The sequence below is a fragment of the Oryctolagus cuniculus genome, chromosome X, assembly GCF_051225735.1.
Source record: "Oryctolagus cuniculus isolate XC-2025 breed Fujian yellow rabbit chromosome X, ASM5122573v1, whole genome shotgun sequence".
Classification (NCBI taxonomy): Eukaryota; Metazoa; Chordata; class Mammalia; order Lagomorpha; family Leporidae; genus Oryctolagus; species Oryctolagus cuniculus.
This window is the reverse complement of record NC_142888.1, coordinates 117,681,882-117,707,678: the sequence shown is the minus strand read 5'-3', so window position 1 is coordinate 117,707,678 and position 25,797 is coordinate 117,681,882. Positions and strand designations below refer to the sequence as shown.

Here is a 25,797-nt window from a genome sequence, read left to right as displayed (position 1 = left end):
AGAGCTGGGTCAAAAGTGAGACAGCTGGGACATGAACTGGTACCTAAATGCGATGCCAGCATATCAAGCAACAGTTTAACATGCCACACCATAACAATTGTCTCTTACGTTCTTACACTCATAACTTTTCTCCTGAAAACTCTGAACTCTCCAGATAACTAAAAATAAATTGCTTTAAACATGTACTAATAATAAATACATTAATGAAAACGCTGGAACATTTATGGTAATTTCTCAATTTTCTTTAAATGTGAATCTCTGGATGGGTTCATAACGTAGCTCTGTCCCACATTGTCTTCTGATCATCATAATCAAACATGAGATCATTGCTGCTGTGTAAGTCAGTGGCATTATAGTACACTTTGATCCTGGGGCACCAGCTTATAACCAGTTTTGAGCTAACTAGAGACTGGGCCCCCAGAGCAGAGAAAAAGAGGATCTCTTGAGTCTGAGTTTTATAATCCGTGGGGAAGAAGCAATAATTTCACCCCTGGAGAGGTGAGGAAAACTGTAGAAACTGAGGGAGAGGCAGACAAGTGTGTCCACTAGGACCTCAGGTTGGTCATGAAACATTAACCGCTTAATCACCTAGCAGTCTTCTGGAAAATACTTGCTTATGGACATTTTAGTATTTTGACTATTTTGACTATTCCTTCTTCAGGTTTCTAAGTTGGCACATTTTTGGTAAATCTGGAGAAAATCAGATATCCACATAAATTTTCTTGTTCAGCTCCCTCATTTATGAATAGAAAAAGACTCAAAGGGGAGGTGAAGTTCAGAATAGGCTTTCTGGTAAAATAAGCTTCCCACTTTGGCTTGGGAATGATACTTATCACTGTGCCTAGTTTACTCTATGTTCTTTAAATATTTGTTTCAGTAAAAAGGGATGGGCCTTTGGTTTAAGGGATTTCACAAATATACACGCCCCTATGCACACAGATATTTGATTTGACTTGGAAAGAATGATAGGAGAAGGTGATTGTCTAAGGTCAGTTCTAGACCCGTGACCATCTGTTTGTCCAGAACCATTTGCTACTTTGACCACCTCCTCTCTTTTAGTTAGGGCAAGATGGAAAGTTTCTTCCAACTGCCTGCCTATCTACCTGCTTTGCTCTTATTCCTGCACCCAGCCTTCCAGTGGTATTGCAGAGGCACGTTGTATGCCTGCCTGTGTACATTTAACTATACATTCTGTTTATTTCTTCTCGCAGCCTGGTGTCTACTAGAGTCCTCCATTCTTTGCAAGGCTACAGATTAAAACCTAAACTGAGTCATGTATCATAACCTTTGAGAAAGGCTTTTTAAAAAAAAACGATTTTTTATTTATTTATTTTAGAGGTAGAGTTACAGAGAGAGGAAGAGACAGAAAGGCGTTCCATCCATCGGTTCACTCCCCAAATGGGCTAGAGCTGGGCTGATCCAAAATCAGGAGCCAAGAGCTTCTTCCAGGACTCCCACATGGGTGCACGGGCCCAAGTACTTGGGCCATCTTCCACTGCTTTCCCATGTCATTAACAAATAACAAAGAGCTGGATTGGAAGAGGAGCAGCTGGGACTTACTTGAACTGGCACCCATATGGGGTGCCTGTGCTGCAGATAGAGGCTTAGCCTACTACGCCACAGTGCTGGTCCAGAGAATGGCCTTTTTTTAATTTTTATTTGACAAGTAGAGATATAGATAGTGAGAGAGAGAAAGGTCTTCCTTCCGTTGGTTCACTCCCCAAATGGCCGTTATGGCTGGCGCTGCGCCGATCCAGAGCCAGGAGCCAGGTGTTTCCTCCTGGTCATCCTCCACTGCCCTCCCGGGCCACAGCAGAGAGCTGGACTGGAAGAGGAGCAACCAGGACTAGAACCTGGCACCCATATGGGATGCCGGCACTGCAGGCAACCAAGTGAGCCATGGCGCCAGCCCCAGAGAATGGCCTTTTAAAATTGGTTTTCCTACAACATTTGCAAGCATTTTGAATGTTCCACTGAAGTCTTGAATGAAATCATAACATTATATTCTATCTTTTGTTCATATATACTAGTTTCATAATGTATCTGGTCAGTATTTAATGGTTCATTTACAGAAATATCCGTGTGTGTTATACTTTTGTAAGCTTGCTCCTGTTTTCATTTCACAAAGATTACGTCTCTCTGTTTTTATTTTAATTAGAAAAATATTTTTATTTCATTTGTGCTCAAAGTTTCAAGTATAATAACCCTGCAGACGTGTTTCTGTTATTTAAACTAGGATTACATTTTTCACATGGACACTGATTTTGTAAAAGTATATATTTGAGGGGAGAGAGAGAGAGAAAAAAAAATGTTCCCTCTCTGCTGCTGCTTTTTGCTGGTTCACTCCCCAAATGCTTGCAATGGCTGGAGCTGGGCTCAGTTGGACTTGGTTGAAGCCAGAAACTGGAACGCAATCCAGGTGGATGGCAAGAACCCAATTACTTGAGCCATTACCACTGCCTCCTAGGATCCACATTTGCCAGACACTAGAATTGATAGCCAGATCTGGGAATTGACCCCATGTACTCCAGTGTGGGATGCACGTGTCCTAACCAGTGGTTTAACAGGTAGGCCAAATGCCCACATAAAACATTAATTTTTTTATCTGTGTCAGAAGCAACTAGTTATTGGCAGCAAAGATATTTACTATCCATTGTGTTATATAACATCAATTACCATGTTTTTGAGTATTGACTGTTTCAAGTTGAGTATGTTTGAGTATTTACTCTTTCATAATTGCTTTATAGGTCTTCATCGCTGTTAAGACTGGTGGGGAAACTTGCCATAGGTCATATAGCTAGTAAGTGACAGAACCAGCATTTGAACCCAAATATCTGGTTCCAGAATTCACACACTACTATGCTTGTCTTCCACATCCTCCATCATATGGCTACTTTGAAACAATTTGGTTAGTTGTTGTGATTCCTGAAAGGTTGTGAGAATTGCAAATGTCAGAATATCTCTAATTTTTGATCATCAAAATTACATTCATTAGAAGAAATTGATTTGACAGAAATCGATTAGAAGAAAATTGATTTAATCATTGAACTCCAGCTTTTGTCAAACTGTGTTCTCATCTCCAGTCACAGCTTGATGATCCTTGGTGATTTCAAATGACTCTAAGTCATACTGTGATTTTGGGCCTAGGCCAGTAGTGAGTCATATTTGTCCACAGTCCTTCCAATCACTCTTTCATCTATCCATCTATAGAATTCTTTACCTGCTCTTAACTCACACTAAGGTGGTGTTTATGCCAGTTGTGTACTGAGAGACTAGGATACAGAGCTCCAGAAATACCTGGCTCTTCACCTCCAGGGGAAGCCAATCTGAAAGGGTTTACAGTTTTATGGAACAGTAGCCCTCCATATGTTATAGGAGCTCTTAATTAGACTGCTGAATTTGGCACTAGTTGAACCTTCTATTTACTGTTAAGGAGATGTTCATGCGGGAAGTTCCAGTCCAAGAGAACAGCAGTTGGGAATAAACTGAGATACTTGGGGAGAAAAATGAGTCAGGAAACTAGTTTGGTGAGAACAGAGCCTTCTTCCTGGGGACTCCTAGTGGAAAATGCAATTAGAATGACTGGGGAATATCAGGTTTGTTTATAGAATAATCTTGAAACCAAGCATAGTATATGACCAAAAATGAAATTCTCTTGTCATTATTTATAAACTTTAGCTTTGGAGCATGGCATATTTGAAGCATAAAGCAGATTTTAAAACTAATTTGATCATATTCTGGATTAGAAGAGGCCAAAATTATCCAAGGCTCCAACACACATTAATCTCCTGGAAAATTTTAGATTTAAATCCCCCTGGCCCTATTCAGCCTCTGCATTTCAGCAGCCCTTATTCCTTTGTTCCTCTGTGTTTACTTAGCAGTGTACTGCAATTATATTTATATGCTTCCTTCACATATGCCCTACTTTGGTTTTCTATCAACTCTGTGAGATTGTAAACCTGTCCATGGCAGGAACTGGTACAGCCCTAACTCAGAGGTCAGTGAGAGAGAGAGTATAGAGCAAAGTGATTGAGTTTCACCCCACTGTACTGCTTGCTGTCTAATGACCTTCCACAATGGCAGAAGGGGAAAGAGTGAAAGAAGAAGAGGGAGTGTTGGATGGCAGTGTGGCAGGAAAAAGATTGATAATCTTGGAGAGTGTGTAGAAGGTATGGAATTTAAAATTTACTCGTATATTCTAGGTAGAGCAAGTCAAGTGGGGTCCCAGAGAGACATAGGCTTATGTTTATGTTCTTGAGTTATAAATCTGTTTCTGTCCTAGTTCCACAAAACAGTTAGCTAGGGGAACTAGAAAGAATGTTCTTAGGGAAATCAGTACTTTAAAAATAGTGTCTGGGTCAGACATTTCACACAGCAGTAGAACCACTGCTTGGGACACCAGCATCCCATTTCCAAGTGCTACTTCCTGCGCTTCCAGTTGGTTCCAATCCAGTGTCCTGGTGAGACTTAAGTACTTGGGTCCCTGTCACCAAATGTGGGAAACCTGATGGTGTTCCAGGTCCTACCTTGGACTTGGCCTAGTCATGGCTATTGCAAGCATTTGGAGAGTGAACCAGCAAATGAACGAGATCTGATCTCTCCTTTCCTCTGTTCACTTCCCCATTCCCCTCTCTTTCCCATTCTTCCCTTCCCCTGTTCTCCCTCCCTGCCCACACTTCTCACTGTCTGCATCTGACTTTCAATTAAAAATTAAAAAACAGAAATCTTACTAGATTCCATAATTTTTAAGGTCCAGAAGAAGATAATTTGTAGGTATGCATGTATATGTATGTTCACATATATAATGCTTTAAAAAACTTATTGCTGGGGCTGATGCTTTAGTGTAGCTGGTAGAACTTCTGTATGCAGTGCTGGCATCCTGTATGGGTGCTGCTTCAAGTCTCAGCTGTTCCTCTTCTGATCTAGCTCACTGTTGTGGCCTGGGAAAGCAGCAGAAGAAGGCCCAAGTCCTAGGGCCCCTGCGCCCACATGGGAGACCTGGAAGAAGCTCTTGGTTCCTGGCTTTGAATTGGCTCAGCTCTAGCCATTGTGGCTAATTGGAGAGTGAACCAGTAGATAGAAGACATCGCTCTCTTGCTTGCTCGCTCGCTCGCTTGCTCTCTCTCTCTCTCTGCTTCTGCTTCTCTGTAACACTGCAACAATGCCTTTCAAATAAAGACATAAATTTTTTAACAAAACCTTATTGTTTATTGCCTTTTGTATTAAAACAAAGTGCCAAAAAGTTAATAAGTGACAATTTATGTGGTTGAACATTTGTTATGTCTATATTCTAGTCGATTTTATACACAGATTCACTATAGTCTCAGCATTGGGTTGACAAAAGCTGAAGGGACAAAATTCACTTATTTTTTGAATATCAGTTAAAGGAAAGGTTTTCCTTATGGCTATGCCAGTGTTCAGTGTTGGATTTTAATATTCTCATTTGTGGTTTCATTTGAACAAATAGTTTTCTTTCACAACCCATTGCATGGAAGCCATTTCAACCTAGAACCCTCTTTCCCTACACCACTCCATTCTTTAGGTGGTTCTTCCATAGGAGGAATAATTTGCTCTAACCAAACAGAAAGAATGCTGTGGTCTTAGTAAAGGGTTTCAACACACCTTTTGCGCTAGTATTTGTATATATAAAGTTTCATGAGTGTGGCTGCATACAGACTAACAAATTAATCTTTTTTTCTACTTGGAATAGAATATCAAGATTTTGAGTTGATTTCCCAATATTGTTTTGGAAATCAATCCAAGAAATAGTGGTGTTGATAACATGTTATTACTTTCTCATTTATTAGTAAACCCTTTGTGCAAGTTTCTTTACTAATTGTTATATCACATGTTATATCTAAATAATATCTGTCAATCATTGAGATATTATTCTTTAAAAATGTTATTTTCAGGTTCTAAAATGTACAAAGATAATGTTGTACAAATGTCCATTTACAGCTTTGGTGGAGTCTATGTGGGACTTTCTATAGTGATATTTCTCTGTGCTCTGACTGCAGAGAAATCAATGCTGAGAAAAAAACCTTACCTAAATTTTTGATTATTAAATATGGTAGAGTTAAAAAGAGAAAGGCACATGGTTGGCTGTTTTATATTGTGTTTGCCTTGGTCCCAGTCTCTGCTGCTTGTTGCACATTAGGTCCTAGTGATGGACCTTCCTGAAAATCTTTTATAACTTGTCCTTGTGCATTATGGTGCATTTGTGTTCATGGAAAATTTCCTATAAGTAAAAATAGTATAACTACTAATCTGATTTTCTTCACTGAAACAATATTACATTAGTGATTATATTTCTGGCCTACTGCCTGACTTTTTAAAATAGAAGTAACCATAGCCACCATTTTTAATCAACTACTTAATCAGCTGGCAATGATGAATGTGAATTCCACTCAGGATAAAATTGTCTGAAGTATGTATAAATCATTTAACAAGGCACCACAATAACCAGTCACATTAAATTATATTTAATGAGCTAAAGTGTCATAGTAGAATATACAAATTTCTAGTTGTCATAATCATTGCCTTGTTTTTCTAGAGAAACTAACCAGAAGATTAAAGAACATCTTGCCAAGTCAGGGCATTCACAAAAAATTTCTTTGGGTAAATGTTGACAGTCATATTTGAAGAGACTAGGACTTACAGCTTTTTGACAAACAGTTGTTAATTTTCTTCATGCTTTGTGTTGTTCATTTTACATTACCTGTAGCAGACATAGATTTGAAGAACAAGTTCTTGGTCTTCATTGGAATTGTTATCAGAGAGGGGTTAGTGATAAAGTGATGGTTGATACGATCTAAAGGATAATCATAAGCAGGTGAAAAGATTAGTGAAGACTCTTAGTCTATGCTAAGAGAAGCAGTGGAATAGAAACCCTGGGGCTTGAAATGGTCTGAGGTTCATCCTGTATGGAAAGAAGGCAGTTGAGGTATAACAGAGAAAGGGAAGAGGAGAGATTTAGGGCAAAATGATGTTGGACAAGTAGGAGACCATCATTAATAATGCTTAAAAAAAAAAAAAGCAAGTGTACTTTAATTTCCAGCCTTTGAGGACTGCCTGTATTCCATTGAGTTCTACCATTTTTCTACCCTGAACTCATGATGTAATTACTTTTTCTTAATTTTCAGAAAGCTTTACATTGTATCTGAGTTTACAAGGAAGAAAAGAATGTATTTAGAAGTGTACAAACACGTTTTAATATACACATGCCTTTTATAATATGAAATAAAGTGAGAAGAATTGCATTCAGGAGAAATGAATCTTTATGAATATTTAGTTGTTGAGTACTGGTCATGACTAATCTGCTTGCATTCCACTGAGCAACAGTCACTTAATGAAGAGACCTGCAACTACTGTGGTGTTTCATAATTTAGTTGAAAGCATGTGTCTCATTCAAAGATTGCTGGATATTTTTAAAGCTGGCTTTAAATTGTTGTAATTGTTCTAGATATTTCTTCGGTATGCTTTAGAAATATCTCCCTGCTATTTTTAGTCATATACTTGAATAGAACTTCAAACTACTGTTGGTCTTATTTGGTAAAAAAAAAAATGTTTGTTTTTGTTAAAATTTTTTTAGTTTGTGGGCGGTTTGGCCCTTAATGCTAGTGGTATTTATTTTGAGATGTCATACATTTTTAATGTAAAAATTCTTTCAAGCAGTTTTTTATCTATGTGTGTATGTTCATTTGTGTTATAGCAAAAAAATCTGTGGACAAGTAAAATTTATAATTCTGACTGATTCATTATTTTTTAAAATTGCCCTCATGGTAGTTAATCCTAACCTGTTTTAATTTGCAGTTTTTTTGTATCTTGGGTACAAGGACCTGGGTTTCATTTTTGTTTTATCAGAGGACTAAACTCTTTTCCTAGGGTAAGAGGCGTATTTGAAAAAGCATTCATTTTTCCCACATCTAAAGGTTACTATTAAATAAATTGCCACTGTGGCACTTTAAATGGTCATCCTTAAAGGATTAAAGAGCCAATGTACCTTTTACTGTACTGAAATTAGCACCCTGAAGGAGTGCTAATCTACTCAGTTTGTACTTAAATATTTTTAAAAGGCATTAGCACACTAGACTTTCCCTGATATTTGTGGCTTCTCATGTTTCATTCATTTCTCCCTCCTTTTATGCTTTGAAGCCTACAAATAAATTTCATCCTGAATACTTTATTTCCTCATGTGTATTTATTTGCAAATTATTTGTTATCCTCAAACAGGTAATCTCTTCAAATCCCTTGAATTTATTTTGTTTTGTTTTAGGTTTCTAGGCTGAGATAGGTGGCAAATGATGTAACATGAAAAACTACCTCTCAAGTTTTATTGCTAGAAAGTCTGATCCCGGTTTCTGTGCATCCTCTTAGATGAGCCTCAAGCCTTCTCTAAGTTACATGTGAAGAAACCAATACCAAGACACACACAGAGCAATCAGTAGTAGAAAACAATTAGGGTGAAGTTCTGATTTTTAGCCTCTCAAAATTAAGCTTTAGAAAAACATCTACCTGGGACTATGGTCAAATACTTAATTTTACTTGTCTGTTTTTGTCATCCAGTGAGAGAAATTGTCATAGAACAATTATTTAATTTTATACATTATTATAGCTTTTTGTGAATACCATGTGGTTTTCCTACCAACAGATCTAAGCATAGGAATAGACCGTTTGTACAGACACATTTAATAATGTAAGAAATATGTTACAGTAGTATAGCTCAAACCAATTTTATGGAACATGGTGCCACTGGAACTTCCATACTTACACAAAATAAAACATTTTTATTTTACTTCCAGACCTTTTATAGCTTTTACTATGAGTATGCATTGTGAAACAGTGAGTTGATCAGCTCTTGTGCTGTTGATGTACAATGTAATCCTTTATCCATTTTAGTATTTTTTCTTTGTTTTGTTCTAGTACTATTGGTTGAATTCTGTAATTAACACACAATTATTCTTAGGTGTTTAAATTTTAACTGAAAAGTGATCCCTGTTAAATATAAGTGTTGAAATAAGAGAGGGAGGAGATGTACAATTTGGGACATGCTCAATCGGACTTGCCCCAAATGGTGGAGTTAGAATTGTGCCAGGCGATTCCAATACAATCCCATCAAGGTGGCATGTACCAATGCCATCTCACTAGTCCAAGTGATCAATTTCAGTTCACAATTGATCACACTGATAGGTCTAAGAGTGAAAGGGATCACACAAACAAGACTAGTGTCTGCTAATACTAGCTGATAGAATCAAAAAGGGAGAGAACGATCGATCATGGGAAGCGGGATACACAGCAGACTCATAGAATGGCAGATGTCCTAAACAGCACTCTGGCCTCAGAATCAGCCCTTAAGGCATTTGGATCTGGCTGAAGAGCCCATGAGAGTATTTCAGGCATGGAAAGCCAAAACACTCTGGAAAAAAAAAAAAAAAAAGACCTAAATGAAAGATCTCTGCGAGTGAGATCCCAGTGGAAAGGATGGGGCCACCAAAGAAGGAGGTACCTTTCTCTGAAGGGAGGAGAGAACTTCCACTTTGACTATGACCCTGTCGGAATAAGATCGAAGTCGGTGAACTCAAAAGGCTTCCATAGCCTTGGCATCTCATGACTAGCGGCTAGGGAGATTACTGACGCCATAAACAAGAGTGTTAAATTATTAAGTCAACAACAGGAGTCACTGTGTACTTACTTCTCATGTGGGATCTGTCCTTAATGTGTTGTCCAATGTGAAGTAATGCTATAACTAGTACTAAAACAGTATTTTACACTTAGTGTTGCTGTGTGGGTGCAAACTGATGAAATTTTACTGAATATATCCTAAATCGATCTTCTGTATATAAAGAGAATTGAAAATGAATCGTGATGTGAATGGAATGGGAGAGGGAGCAAGAGATGGGAGGGGTGCGAGTGGGAGAGAAATTATGGGGGAGGAGAAGCCATTGTAATCCATAAACTATACTTTGGAAATTTATATTTACTAAATAAAAAAATTCATTATTAACTTGTTCCACATAACGCAGGTTCATAAGCATTGTTTTATTCTGATAATTTTGCTAGCTTATATTATTATATCATTCTCAGTTGCCAATGCTCAAAGGCATATTAAAATTTTTAAATCCAACAATTTTAATTTATGTGACAGCATTTACATATTATTTATTTGATGTGTTCTTCTGTCTGTGCTTCGATATATTGAAAGTTATATGTTATACTTCAAACATCTTACTGATTTCCATAGTCAATTTTAAGCATGTTTAGGAAATAATTATAGACAAATTAGTGATTAAATTTATAGCAGCACCCAGTCTTTACAGTGCATATCTACTTCAAACCCAGATCTCTGGGAGGAGGGAAGAGAACTTTACAGATAGTGACAATATTTCTGGTATAGTTCCCCCATAACAGTTTACTGTGTCACAAAATGACTATGAATTCCTAATTTTACCACCAGGGATTCAAATCAACTAAACTATGCTCCATGATGGAAATTTGCTTTGTACAATCTTTTTTGTTAGAGATGTTAAAAATTAAATATAGCCTGGATGTGCTTTTCAAGTTAATTATATTTGCAACTTAGACTTTTTGTGTAGTTAGGTTGCTTTCTGTGTGATATTTAACAATTTCTCTAGGAAAATGCATTCATTTGTTTTATTGTACGTGCTCTGGTATATATTTAACTGGTAGACCTTTCTAGGAAAATTACTATCACATTTATAATATAATGCTGTCACTGAAATGGGAAATAAAACCCTGTTCAGATCATGGGACACTTCTTTTAAAATATATTGCTTTGCTCTAGCCAGAGTTTCTTATCTCTCTTTACACTAATAAAAAATTGTCTGGTAATCTAGAAAATAATTTTTGGGTGAGAATTTGTCTCTTCTAAGTAGTGATTGATAAATATCCAAGGCTCTTTTGCTTGTCAATGTTGGAGACTGAGATGTTGCTGCTGAGATAGAACTTTTACCTATAGGGAAATCTTCCAACCCTAACATAGGGCCTGCATAGGCCTTTATAATTCTTGTACACATTTTAAAGCTTTGATGGATAATATTACAATCACTGTCTTGCAGTATCACAGTGGATACTACATTATATCCCTTCCTCTTAAACTGTTTACCTGTCTACAACCACAAATTCAGTTGAATTTTTCTTATAAGTTCAACATTTAGACTCACTTCTTATCATGGTCTAGTTTTTGTAGGCAAAGTTGAGGAAACAAACCTTTCCAGGATGAGGAGAAAATATTCTGTGCTACAAGATACTGATAATTTTAAATGATGATAGTTTAAAATACACAAGTTACAGACACAAATCAGGTTTTTGGAGAGGAGTAACAAAATGATATGAGATGGGACAATAATGGAACCAGGCCCCTAAAGTGCTGCTTTGAACTCTGAAGGAATAAACCAAGTCTTTCTAATGCTTGTTTTGCCGCCTCCCATGGAAGCACACAAACTCTGCAAGCCACAGTTGGCCCTCTTCCCATGTTCTGGGAAACTTTGCAAGGATCACAGGGCTTGGTACAAGTTGCTTGATAATCTGCAACATTCTCTCTGTGATTTAGCTGCCATTGTGCTAGCAAATTTCCACATGTCAGTATGCAGATGGTCCCATCTTTCCCTCCAGCCTCTGAGGTTTGTAACCTACACTTTTTTCTGTTCTTTTTCCGCTACATTGTGCTTTGAAGTCCTGGGGCCTTCTTTATTCTTGCTTTTTATTTACATATGTATTTTTATCCACTTCCTGAGGGTAATCAGAATTGCTTAGCTGGATTGGCAGTCAGCCTCACCATTGCTCCTATCTATAGAAGTACTTCCCTATTTAGAGTTTTGAAAGTTTAACTGTTTTGAATGGAATGAAAGTTGGTGTGTAGATATGGACAGTGAAAGTGAAAAATAACTTTTGATGCCTTATAGATCAGTGTGCTTAGTTTACCTCTATATGTATTTTGTTAGGCTCTACATGAGGAAAGATAATTGTTAATGAGGAATGTTCGAAAGAGGAACTTAGAGTCTCAGATTTCTTTCTATACTTGGAATAACCTCTGAATCATTCAGAACACTTTGCTGTCAAATCCCAAATCACAAAATGTTTATACATTCTTAACCCATCAATTCTATTAACAACCTTGTAGGAAAGCTGCATATCATTCTTATAGGTTTCTGTAGCCCAGAGATCCTTAGGGTGAGGATATAGTTGGGGAGGAAGATCAGATTTAGAACATTTAGAATTAGTTGTTCCTTCCTAGTAAAATAAACTGCTCACTGGATCATATTGAGATAATGAAAGTATAACTCAGAGCTTCTAAAGAAGGCATTCTTAATACAAGTCCTTTTTAGTGTTTTGTATTCATTGATTTAGGTGTTTGTGTGGGTCTTAATGTCCATTTCTTATCACAGTTTTTCTTCAATTAAACGTACTGCCATCAGATAATACCTAATTAGAGACAGTCTTAGGGATAGCCTTTGCATATTCAATTGTCTTGGTAAAATGTTTCAGAATTTCAGTTAATAGGACTTATGTTTTAGACAAAACAACACAACACGTCCTACCTTAAGTTTTGTTTCACTCCCTCTGCCAAAGGTGGGAAAGACAATTTAAACTTAATACGTTGCAGTAAAAGCAAAATCTGAAAAGTGTAATTTTAAGGATCACTTTAGAGTTATGACTGTGCATATCAGGATTATTCATCTTCCTTTGTTATAATGAAGTTGGCTTGGAAACCTCAGCAATTTGACCGCAGAATGTATCGTAGCAATTTTAACCAAGAAGTTTAATACATTGGATATATTCCCTGGCACTGTAGTGTTCTCCTCTCCCCCCAACTCTATAAGGAAATGCTGACATTTGGGAGCATTTTATAAAATTTTGATGACTTTTCTTTAAATTTTGAGCTCATTAGGTTTTTTAAAGACTACTTATGCTATTCAGAAATACCGGTGCTTCAGAGAAAAATATACCAGTATTAAATAATTGCCAGGTCTTCAGATTTTAGTAAGCATTTTTTATTCATGTTTGAGCATCTACTTTTATTTGCTATAGGAACTCACAGAAAGCAGTTGTGATCAATAAAAATAATGAAATTGACATGAATCACATAAGATTATTTACTGATAACCTGAGTAGCTTTGAATTATATCAGGGCCTGCAACCCTCATTATCAATTATCTGAATAACCAAATAAAGTATTGAAGGACTATCTCATTTTAAGAATAACTTAAACCCTTTCTGAGAGTATAACTTGAAATTTTGTTCATTAAAAGGAAAATTGTTTAAATTCCTTTAATTACTTAAAAAATGCAGTATTGTGGCTGGTATACTACAATATTGTAGGATATTTGCTAAGGGCAATCACTGATTGAAAGAGAGAATCTGTGGCAGTAGTTTTCATCCTGGGATGTAAGTTAGAATTGTCACCTAGAAAAATTCCAGAAAAATATTAAATTTAAAAATTAAAACCCCCAGGGATTGTTATGGTATTTAAAACCAGTGTATGGGGGTTGGAACTGTGGTTCACTTGGTTAATCCTCCATCTGTGGCGCCGGCGTCCCATATGGATGCCGAGTTCTAGTCCCGGTTGCTCCTCTTCCAGTCCAGCCCTCTCCTGTGGCCCGGGAAGGCAGTGGAGGATGGCCCAAGTGCTTGGGCCCCTGTACCCGCATGGGATACCAGGAGGAAGCACCTGACTCCTGGCTTCAGATTGGTGTAGCTCCGGCCACAGTGGCCATTTGGGGGGTGAACCAATGGAAGGAAGACCTTTCTCTCTGTCTCTCTCTCTCACTAACTCTATCTGTCAAATAAATAATATAAAAAAACAGTGTATGGCCAGGATTAAGAATCACATATCTATGGTTAAATGGTATATTTAAGTCAGCCAACATATTTAAAGGAGGTAGAGGTAGACTTTGTGTCCGATCCTATGTCAGCTTTTATACTGACAGTCTTGTATTGAGGTCTCTATTTTTTCCTCAGTTCTTATCTAGTCACTGTTTGGAGACAATCAAGAAACAAATTATGCTTCCAGCAACATTCCATTTTCATGACTAACAAAGACATACGAATTAATATGGTACTAGTTAAAGAAGCGTCATTTGCTATTTTGAATTTTTTTATGTTATATTTTTTAACAGTACTCACTTCATTGAATGGTGGTGTTAAATCAAGGGTACAAAAGGGTGAATTTTTTATCTTGCGAAGGAATTTAGGTTCTTTCTCCATTAATTCATGTATTATAAATGTATTTTAAAATATTTTCCATACATTTTATGTAATATTTGATGTGTCATTAAACTGGAGTCAGTACAAACATTTCTGGTTAAATCAACACTGTTCCTAAGGACAATTGGAAGGGAAGCACTTCAACACAAGATAGACTCCTAATGAATTAAAAAGTATATGAGATGCATTCTATTGGCGAGAATTTTATTGAGGATTTTTGCATCTATGTTCATCAGGGATATTCGTCTGTAATTCTCTTTCAATACTGCATCTTTTTCCGGCTTAGGAATTAAGGTGATGCTGGCTTCATAGAAAGAATTTGGGAGGACTCCCTCTTTTTCGATTGTTCTGAATAGTTTGAGAAGAATTGGAGTCAGTTCTTCTTTAAATGTCTGGTAGAATTCAGCAGTGAATCCATCTGGTCCTGGGCTTTTCTTTGTTGGGAGGGCCTTTATTACTGTTTCAATTTCTGTCTCAGTTATGGGTCTGTTTAGGTTTTCAATGTCTTCCTGGTTCAATTTAGGTAGGTTGCATGTGTCCAGGAATGTATCCATTTCTGATAGGTTTCCCTGTTTGCTGGCATACAAGTCCTTGTAGTAATTTCTGATGATTCTTTTTATTTCTGTGGTGTCTATTGTTACATTTCCTTTTTCATCTCTGATTTTATTGATTTGGGTCTTTTCTCTTCTTTTTTTTTTGGTTGATTGGGCCAATGGGGTGTCAATTTTGTTCATTTTTTCAAAAAACCAGCTCCTCGTTTGGCTGATTTTTTGTAATGTTTTTTTGGATTCAATCCTGTTGATTTCTTCTCTGATTTTAATTATTTCTCTTCTCCTACTAGATTTGGGTCTGGTTTGCTGTAGATTTTCTAGATCCTTGAGGTGAATAGAAAGCTCATCTATTTGGTGCCTTTCCAATTTCTTGATGTAGGCACCTATTGATATAAACTTTCCTCTTAACACTGCTTTTGCTGCGTCCCGTAAGTTTTCGTATGTTGTGCTGTTATCCTCATTTACTTCCAGAAAATTTTTGATTTCTCTTTTAATTTCTTCTATGACCCATTGTTCATTCAGGAGCATGTTGTTCAATCTCCATGTGTTTGCGTATGCTCTAGGGATTCCTGAGTTGCTAATTTCCAACTTCATTCCTTTATGGTCTGAGAAGCTGCATGGTATGATTCTAATTCTTTTGAATTTGCTGAGACTTGCTTTATGGCCTAGTATGTGGTCAGTCCTAGAGAAGGTTCCATGTACTGCTGAGAAGAATGTAAAATCTTTAGCTGTAGGATTGAAAGTTCTGTATATATCTGTTAGATCCATTTGGGCTATAGTGTCGTTTAAATCTACTGTCTCCTTGTTGATCTTCTGTCCTGTTGATGTGTCTATTTCTGAGAGTGGAGTATTGAAGTCCCCCAGTACTATTGTATTGGGGTCTAAGTCTCCCTTTAAGTCCCTTAACAAATCTTTTAAATAAACCGGTGCCTTGTAATTAGGTGCATATACATTGATAATTGTTATATCTTCCTGTTGAATTGATCCCTTAATCATTATATAGTGTCCCTCTTTGTCTCTCTTAACAGTTTTTGTGGTAAAGTTTATGTTGTCCGATATTAAGATGGCTACGCCTGCTCTTTTTTCATTTCTGTTGGCATGGTATATCTTTTTCCAGCCTTTCACTTTCAGTCTGTATGCATCTTTGTTGGAAAGATGTGTTTCTTGTAAGCAGCAAATAGATGAGTTTTGTTCCTTAAGCCAATCAGCCAATCGGTGTCTTTTAACTGGACAGTTCAGGCCATTAATGTTCAATGTGACTAATGATAAGTGATAACTTTGCCCTGCCATTTGCCAAAGATAAGTTCTAATATATGCTTTGAATTCCCTGTGATCTTTTGCTGTGAGGTTTCCTTCCTTTACCTTCTTTCATATTGATGACCGTGTTTCTGTGTTTCTGTGTGCAACACATGTTTAACCATCTTTTGCAGGGCTGGACGAGTGGCAACAAATTCTTTCAATTTCTTTTTTTTTTTTAACTTTTATTTAATGAATATAAATTTCCAAAGTATGGCTTATGGATTACAATGGCTTCTCCCTCATAATGTCCCTCCCACCCGCAACCTTCCCCTCTCCCACTCCCTCTCCCCTTCCATTCACATCAAGATTCATTTTTGATTCTCTTAATATACAGAAGATCAGTTTAGTATACATTAAATTTCTGAGATGGCAGGAATGATACTCACTCTGCAGACTGTGTTATGACATCCAAATGGGATTTTTGAAATGATCCCTATTTGGAGTTTCTCACTCTTGGCAAACGAAACTACATTATTCAGAATCACACTAAGTAACATCACTGTTTTAACACTCTACATTGACAGCAAGTGAAAAATTAAAATGAATTCATACAAGGGCAGAATTGCCCATTTTTATTTGAAGCAAGTTGTATTATATAGTAATAGTATTGTAGAGGAAATTCCACCAGAGTATATGTTCATCAGATTTTAGGGTGAAATGAGCATGCAAAAGTCATCTATTTCTTATCATCCCATCAAGAGTCCTCAGACAGCTCCAAACCCAAACCTGCTTGGGTGAAGGAGACTGCCCTATTTAGAAAAATGCTCAGAAGTGCACATTCTGCAGCTTCATTCATTTATTTAGTTCATGTAGAGAGATGCCATTTAGGGTTTTATTCAAAAAAGATCACAGAAATAATGAATGTGGGATTTCTTAGTGAAACTTTATATAAATATTATTCAGATGTAGGGAGTTCATATGATAGCATGTGCCTGAGGAAAATACATCATGCTTTCTCCTTCCGTTCACTCTCCAGCAAAAGGAGTTGAAGAAAATTCAAAATTGGCGAAAACACTGGTTTATTTAGTTTTAATTTAATCAGTGACCCCTGTAATTCAGGGGAAAAATCTATATTGGCAGCATAAGAATCATTCTGCTGAGCGAGGCTCAGCCCTGGCCATTGCTGACATCTGGAAATGAAGCAACAGATGAAAGATCTCTGTCTATCTCTATTTCTGTAACTTTGACTTTCAAATAAATAAATAAATAAAATCCATAGGGGCCAGTGCTGTGGTCTAGAAGGTTAAATTCCACCTGCAGTGCCGGCATCCCATATGGGTGCTGGTTCAAGTCCTGGATATACCACTTCTGATCTAGCTCTCTGCTAATGGGCATGGGAAGGCAGCAGAACATGGTCGAAGTACATGGGCCCCTATACCCAAATGGGAAACCTGGAAGAACCTCCTGGCTTTGGCCTTGCCCAACCCCAGCCATGGTGGCAATTTGGCGAGTAAACCAGCTGGTTGAATATATCTCTCCATTAATAAATGTAGCCATTCTGTTTCTTACCTGTATACTTATAAGTAATTATGTTGTGTTTGGGAGTAATTTTTACTTGATTTTTGCTGTCTAGTAAGATAGTTGACATTGTCATCCTCAGGACTTGTATAATAATGAAATATTCACAATATGACCTTTTCTAAATAGTGTGTTGCTGTGAAGGCAATGTTTGAAATTCATTTGAACTGTGAATGAAAAAATTGTTTGGCTATGTTGTGGGCATTGGGTATAGCAGGGCATCTCTATCCCTTATCAGACAGCCTGAGTTCTAGTCTCAGCTCCACTTTCAATTCCAGCTTCCTGCTAATGGGCACTCTGAGAAGCAGCAAATGAAAGATCAAGTACTTGAGTCCCTGATTGAATTCCAGACTCTTGGCTTTGTCCTGGCTCCACCCTGGATCTGTTGGGACATTTGGGGAGCAAATCATCCAATGGAAGATTTGTCTCCGTCTTCCTGCCTTCCAAGTAATCATAAATAAAATTTTAAATGGAAAAATAACCTGAATAAAAATCCAGTCTTGTTTCTGTAGGATATCGTCCAAAAGGTTCACTGGAATGAGTTGGCAATAGACTGATTAATAGGCCAAAAGGTACATAATTTTGTTAGCATGCATAAAGGGGAATCACAGTGTGATTATTCAAATAATATGATAAACTTCAGATGCTTATATATCTTTCTTCACAAGGGAGGGGGAGATGGAGAATGTAACAGTTGATGGGTAATAAATGACTTTATGTGAATGAATGGGTGGACTAAGTGCTTAGAAAGTAGTTAGTAAATGATTCTCTTTGGAAATTGAATGGGAGGAGATGGATAGTAGCTCCTGATAAACTCTTGTCCAGCTGTGGTTACCTTGTTCAGTTTTATTCCTGCAGATATGAGTTTAGTTAATGAATACACCAAGAAGGTACCAAACATAATCGTTTTCTTCTTTGGCTGTCTGGTCTTGGGGTAGATAAGGGAATATCAGAGTAAAACTATGTCTGGCATCTGCTTCTCTGCAAAAACCTTTAATTTAAAATAATCAGCATACCAGTGTAACATATTTTGGGGGTGAATTTCTTGAGGCTCCTGTGGATGTAAAATTGCACTATGCCCTTAGAACAGTTGGTTCAAGTGCCACTTTTACTAATCTTCACTAAGTCAGCCACTAAGAGCTTAGTGGATTTTGGATTTCCTATCTGCTCGCTCTCCTGAGATTATAGTCAAATATGCTTAGACAAGAATTTCTTCCTAGCTTGGTAAAAGTGTGGAGAAATGTGGTGAAAGGCTGACTTTCTCTCTTTCTCTTGTTCAGTGTGCTGGAGAAGAGAAACGTGTTGGTACACGCACAGTGTTTGTTGGCAATCATCCAATTTCAGAAACCGAAGCTTACATTGCACAAAGATTTTGCGATAATAGAATAGTCTCATCTAAGGTAAGTTCTTTTTTTAACTCAGTAGATGTTCATTTACTAAGTCAAATAATGCATTTTTTATGCTTCTGAGGAATTTGGTATATGTAGAAAAATACATATGTATTTATACAGGTCATATAATAACTATGGCAATTATTCCCCTGAAAAGTAGTTTATTAAAAGCATCCAACAAAGGGGTGGGGTGGAGTGGCATTGTGGCATAATAGGTTAAGCTACCAACCTGCAATGCTAGCATCCCATATGGGTACCAGTTCATCTCCCAACTGCTGCACTTCTTATTGAGCTCCCTGGTAATGGCCTGGGAAAAACAGTGGAAGATGACCCAAATAGTTGGGTCCCTGTACCCCATGGGGGACCTAGATGAAGCTCCTGGATCCTGGCTCCAGTGTGACCCATCAGTAGCTGTTGCAGCCATCTGGGGAGTGAACCAGCAAATAGAAGATCACCCTCTCTTGCTACCTCCCTCCCTCTTTCTCCCCACTTCCTCTTAACTCTGCCTTTCAAATAAATACATAAATCTTAAAAAATTTAGAAAAACAGCCTCAGATTCTGCTTTGTTATAGCTTAAAGACCATTCACTTGCTTTCCATTTTAATTCACAGCACCTGTGGATTCTACATATTAATTTTTTTAAGCCTGATGTTTGCTCAACCTAGGCATTATTTACCTGTGCAGAGCTTCTTAAGTTTCCCTTGGATGGTTGGGCTAGAATGTAAATGATTTGCATTCTCTTGGAGGGAGCTGTCTGGGTATGATTTTCATTTGCGTCTTTCAGTTACCTATCTGGCCCTATTTCTCAAGTACATTCCTGGATTCTGAAGTGTACATTCTGCTCTGTAAGTTTCTTGGCCTGTGAACTGTTCTTAAGACATCAGTCATTGTAACTGAATAATCATCTTACTTCACTGTAATATAGTGCTAAGAGCAGTGGCTTGGAAGTCTGAACACCTGCCTTTAAATCCTGGCTTGACCATTTACTCACTGCATCACCTTGGGCAAATAAATAATTCTGAGTCTGAATGTTTTCATAGGTGAAATGGGGCTAATACTCCATATGTAAAAACACTTTTTATAGCTCCTGTACCCTGTAGTTATCATTCTTCACAAATTAATTTGCTAATTTTTGCCCTTCACTGACCAGGCTGAGTGCAGCATGCTAGATGGCTGGCCCAGTGTCATCTCTTGTAGCATGGATCTTGATCATTTTCCTTACCTTCTCCTGCAGCCTAATGAGGCAGAGCTAAAATGTTGGTGACATTTCTTTCACTGCATGCTTGCAATTACTTTGGACCTAAAATACAAAATCACAATGAAGGGGTTTTTTTTTTGTATGGAGTAATTTTTAAAAATAGTAACCCATGATACAAATAAAATTCGGTTTTAAACAGATATAGATTATAGATACAAATATATAAAACTAGGATAAAGAAGTTTACATTTGTGGATAGCACTTTGGGCGTAGCAGGTAAAGCTTCCACCTACAGTGCCAGCGTTGCATATGGGCTCTGGCTCAAGTCCCAGCTGCTCCACTTCTGATCCACCTCCCTGCTAATGTGCCTGGGAAAGCAGAGAAAGATCACGCAAGTCCTTGAGCCCCTGTACCCATGTGAGAGAACCAGAAGAAACTCCAGGCTCCTGGCTTTGGATCGGCTTAGCTGTGGGTGTTGCAGTCATTTGGGGAGTGAACTTGAATGGAAGATAACATGCTCGCTCTTGATGTCTCTTTCTCTCTCTCTCTCTCTCTCTGTCTCTTTGCTTTTGCTTCTCTGTAACTCTGCCCTTCAAATAAATAAATTAAAGAAGTTTACATTGCTTTTTAATGATTTATTTATTTATTTTGGAAGTCAGAGATGGAGAGGTCTTCCTTCGTGTGATTCACTCCTCAGATGACCACAACACCCAGTGCTGGGCCAGGTCGAAGCCAGGAGCTTCATCCGGGTCTCCCACATGGGTGGCAGGCGCCCAAGCACTTTGGCCATCTTTTGCTGCTTTTCCCCATGCCATTAGCAGGTACCCAGATCAGAAGCAAAGCAGCCATGAGATGAACCAGCACCCGTAAACTAATACATTTTTATTTATTCCTCTATTATGTGTGTACCATTTCTTTTAATTAGCTGCCATTTAGTGGATTTGCTTTTTCATAAAAGCCATAGAGCAGGAAAAAAGGGGAATTGACAGTATAATAACTTAAGAAACAAAATGCTCAAGGGGCCGGGACTGTGGCTCACTTGGTTATTGCTCCACTTGCAGCGCCAGCATCCCATATGGGCGCCGGATTCTAGTCCTGGTTGCTCCTCTTCCAGTCCAGCTCTCTGCTGTGGCGTGGGAGGGCAGTGGAGGATGGCCCAAGTGCTTGGGCCCCTGCACTGCGTGGGAGACCAGGAAGAAGCACCAGACTTCAGATCGGCATAGCACTGGCTGTGGCAGCCATTTGGGGAGTGAACCAACGGAAGGAAGGCCTTTCTGTCTCTCTCTCTCTCACTGTCTGTAACTCTACTTGTTAAATTAAAAAAATAAAACAAAATCTCAGTACTGGGGCCGGCGCCGTGGCTCACTTGGTTAATCCTCCGCCTGTGGTGCCGGCATCCCATATTATGGGCACCAGGTTCTAGTCCGGGAGTAGGAGGTGGAACGGGAGTTGGGGTGGGAGGTCAGGTTTGGGGGGAAGAACTGCTATATTCCTAAAGCTGTACCTGTGAAATCCCTAGTCATTAAATAAATGCTTTCTTAAAAAAAAAAAAAAAAACAACAACATGCCATGCAGTGCTCCTGTTCTACTCCTACCATTATCAGAGTCAGTATCACGAAGAGAAACCATCTTCTTAAAGAGAAATGACAGGAGAATGTAGCAGCCCATGTCACTGGTGATAGTACCTGAGGGAGAACCTTGCGGACCACCTGAACTTTGAGTCCAGCCTGGAATGCCAATAGAAAGCCACGTGCCCCACTAACCCCATGAAATGAGAGCACACTACCTGCTTCCCATCCCCTCCCCCCAGCTCCACAAGGGCTTCTGGAGAGTAGCAGGGAGGAAGTGCCATCTTAACAAAGTGAGTACAGGCTGCCTCAGCTGATGTCCATGTACTAGAATAGAAGGGAGGAAATGCCATCTTAACAAGACAAGTACAGTCAGTATAGTCTGCCACGGCTCATGTATGTGTGACTAGGGGATTTTATCTGAGGGATAAATCTGTAGTTCCCATTGATTCTGAGCCTGACCAGGAGTTTTGCAGTGGGCAGTGCCCCCACTTAAGCCTGTGAGGCTCTTTCCTCTCCTCTATATTACTGGTGCCTGTACTCAAACTGCCAAGGAAGAACACTAACAGGAAGCTGTATTTGGAAACGCCTCAGCTATCTCTGTGGACAGAACAGCCTCACAGGGCTGAGAGTGGATCTCCTGTTCCCTGTGATATGGGATTCATATAAACTAGGACTGTGAGAATTTTGTGACTGAATGATAGAGCATGGAGTGTATCTGGGGCTTTGGGCAATGAGAGTGCCTTGCTTCAGAGGCTTCAGAGTGCCTGGGGTGGGTCATTGCAGAGGGTTCTGTGCTCACACTGAGGACTGCACAGATTCTTTGTGCAGTTCAGGTGAATGTATGTATGGGGTGTGTAGCCAATGTGGGCTCATCCTGGGCATAGATCACCTTGGAATAGAGGAGATGAAGCAGTGATCACACCAGCTAATGCCATCATACCCTCCCTCCTGCTGACAGTAGAGGAGATCTACCACACCCAATGTGGGTGTCAACTTGGACTCTTGAACTACCCTGAGCACTGACCAGAGCTCCCTGGCCCCACCCCGCACATGCCTCTGAATATCTAGTGAAGGAGCAGACACACCACTAAGCCACAGAGGCATATTTCAAAGATAACAGCCACCAGAGGAGAAAAGCACAAAGTGGTTCCACAAATGGCTAAAAATAAATGCAAAAACATGAGAAATGTGAACAAGGAAGACAGTATGACTCCCTCAAAGGAGCAAAACAACACTTCTGTTTAGAATGTGAGGACAAAGAGATTGATAAAATGCCTGAAAAGGAATGCCAAGAATCATCATAAGATTATGCAAAAACAATGAGAAGGAAATTTATAAGTTAAATCCATAAATCACATGGATGTAAAATTATCCCATGAGATAAAGGTATTGAAGAGAAATCAAACTGAAATATTAGAAATGAAGAATTCAGTATGTCAAATATAATAGAAAGCCCCAACAACAGACTTTGATGCACAGGTAAGAATATCGAAGCTAGAAGACAAATATTTGGAAATAGCTCAGTCATACAAAAAAAGGAAGAAGAAAACTGGAAAATTGTGTTCGAGATTTATGGGATACTGTCAAATGACCTACATGTCTTAGGAGTTCCTGAAGGCGTGGAAAGAGAGAATGGATTAAAAGCCCTATTCAGTGAAATAATAGCAAAAAATTTCCCTAATTTGGAGAGACATCCAAGTACATGAAGCACATGGAACTTCTAATGGAGATTATCAGAAAAGATCTTCAACATTTCATGTTATAGTCAAACTTTTAAAAGTAAAAATGAAGATTCTAAATTGTGCACAACAGAAATGTCAGATTACCTTCAACGGATCTCTAACTCAAATGACAGCTGATTTCTCATCAGATCCTACAGGCTATTAGAAAACCTCAACCCAGAACACTGTAACCAGTAAAGCTCCATTTGTGAATGAAAGTGAAATGAAGAACTTCTAAAACCAACAAATGAAAAGAATTTTTCACCACTCATCCAGCCTTACAAATGATGCTTATGAATGTGCTATACATAGAAACACAAAAAGACAGTCATCATTATGAAATAATGCAAAGGCAAAAAATCCCCTAGTAAAGATACAAAGGAGGGGCTTGCACTGTGGTATAGTAGATAAAACTGCCACCTGCAATGCTAGCATCCCATATGGCCTCTGGTTCAAGTCCTGGCCATTCCACTTCCAGTCCAGCTTGGTGCTAATGTGCCTGGGGAAGCAGCGGAGGATAGCCCAGGTCCTTGGCCCCTGTACCCATGTGGCAGACCCAGATGAGGTTCCTGGCTCATGGCTTCAGCTTGGCTCAGTCTGAGCCATTGTGGCCTTTTGTGGAGTGAACCAGCAGATGGAAGATCTCTCACTCTCTGCCTGTCTCTCACTCTCTGTAACTCTTCCTTTCAAATAAATAAATGTACAAAATTACAAAGGAGTCCAAAACAAACAATAATATTTAAGGTAAAATGGCAAGGCCAAGTCATTACATATCATTAATAACCTTTAATGTAAATGGCCTAAATTCTCCAATTAAAATATATAGACTGGCTTAATGGATTAAAAAACAAAACCAATCTGTTTGCTGCCTGTAAGTCCTAGTATCAGGCAAAGTTGACTTTAGCACAAAAACTGTTAAAAAGAGACAAAGAAAAGCATTATGTAATGATTTATGGGATCAGTTCAACTGGCAGATGTGACCATTGTATATATATATTACCTAATGCTAGGGGGCCTGGCTATCTAAAAAAATTTTAATGGGTCAAAAGGGATGGTTCAACATGTAAATCAGTAAATATGATATATCACATTAACAAATTGAACAATAAAAACCACATGATAATCCCAATAGATGCAGAGAAAGCCTTTGATAAAAATGCTACATCCTGGCCAGCGCCGTGGCTCACTAGGCTAATACTCCACCTGCGGTGCTGGCACTCCAGGTTCTAGTCCCCGTTAGGGCACCAGATTCTATCCCGGTTGCTCCTCTTCCAGTCCAGCTCTCTGCTGTGGCCTGAGAGTGCAGTAGAGGATGGCCCAGGTCCTTGGGCCCTGAACCCGCATGGGAGACCAGGAGGAAGCACCTGGCTCCTGGCTTCGTATCGGCGCAGTGCCCCGGCCACAACGCACCAGCTGTAGCGACCACTTTGGGGGTGAACCAATGGAAAAAGGAAGACCTTTCTCTCTCTCTCTCTCTCTCTCTCTCTCTCTCTCTCTCTTTCTCTCTCTCTCTCTCTTTCTCTCTTTCACTGTCTAACTCTGCCTGTCAAAAAAAATTAAAAAAAAGCTACATCCTTTCATGATAAAAACCTTAAGCAAAATGGGTATCAAAATGAATCCATTGATCTCCAGCTAATCTTTGACTAATCAGATAAAATCAATGCCTGTAGAAAGGACAGTCTCTTTAACAAATGGTGCTGGGAGAGTTGGATCTATGCATGCAGAAATATGAAGTGATACCCCTGACTTACATGCTAAATAAAATAAGGTTATCAAGGATCTAAGTCTGTGACCTGATACCATCAAATTACAAGAGGAAAACATTTTGGAAACACTTCAAGACATTGACATAAGCAAAGACTTCTTGGAAAGTATCACAGAAGCACAGGCAATCAAAGCAAAAATAGACAAATGGGGTTTCATCAGTTTAAAAGTTTTTGCACTGCAAAGGAAGCACCAAACAAAGTAAAGAGGTAACCAAAAGAATGGGAGAAAATATTTGAAAAACATGCAGCTTGATAAAGGATTAATATCCAGAGTCTGTAAAGAGCTCAAGAACATCAACAGAACAAGCAATCCAGTTAAGAAATGAGTAAAGAACAAGAACAGGCATTTTTCAAAGGATGAAATTGAAATGGTCAACAGAAACATGAAAAAAATGTTCAGGATTACTAGCCATCAGGGAAATGCAGTCAAAACCACAGGGAGGTTTCACCTTACCCCAATTAGAATAGCTATATCATACAGAAATCAAAAAACAATGCTGGTGAGGATGTTCAGTGAAATGTACCCTAAACCACTGTTGCTGGAAATGTAAAGTAATAC

The 25,797-nt window shown here is 38.5% G+C and overlaps 1 protein-coding gene across 20 annotated transcripts in view; it reads left to right on the top strand.

The window, feature by feature from the left end:
• ATP11C (ATPase phospholipid transporting 11C (ATP11C blood group)) overlaps positions 1-25,797 on the top strand; it is a 207,067-nt gene that overhangs the window by 68,267 nt on the left and 113,003 nt on the right. For all 20 annotated transcript variants that reach the window (XR_016227723.1, XR_016227720.1, XR_016227721.1 and 17 more), the window contains one exon: positions 18,872-18,991. Coding sequence is in view for 16 of the 20 variants with exons in the window: in XM_089323865.1 (XP_089179991.1) it covers positions 18,872-18,991 (120 nt within the window). In the remaining 4 variants the exon portion in view is untranslated. The remainder of the gene's footprint in view (positions 1-18,871; positions 18,992-25,797) is intronic.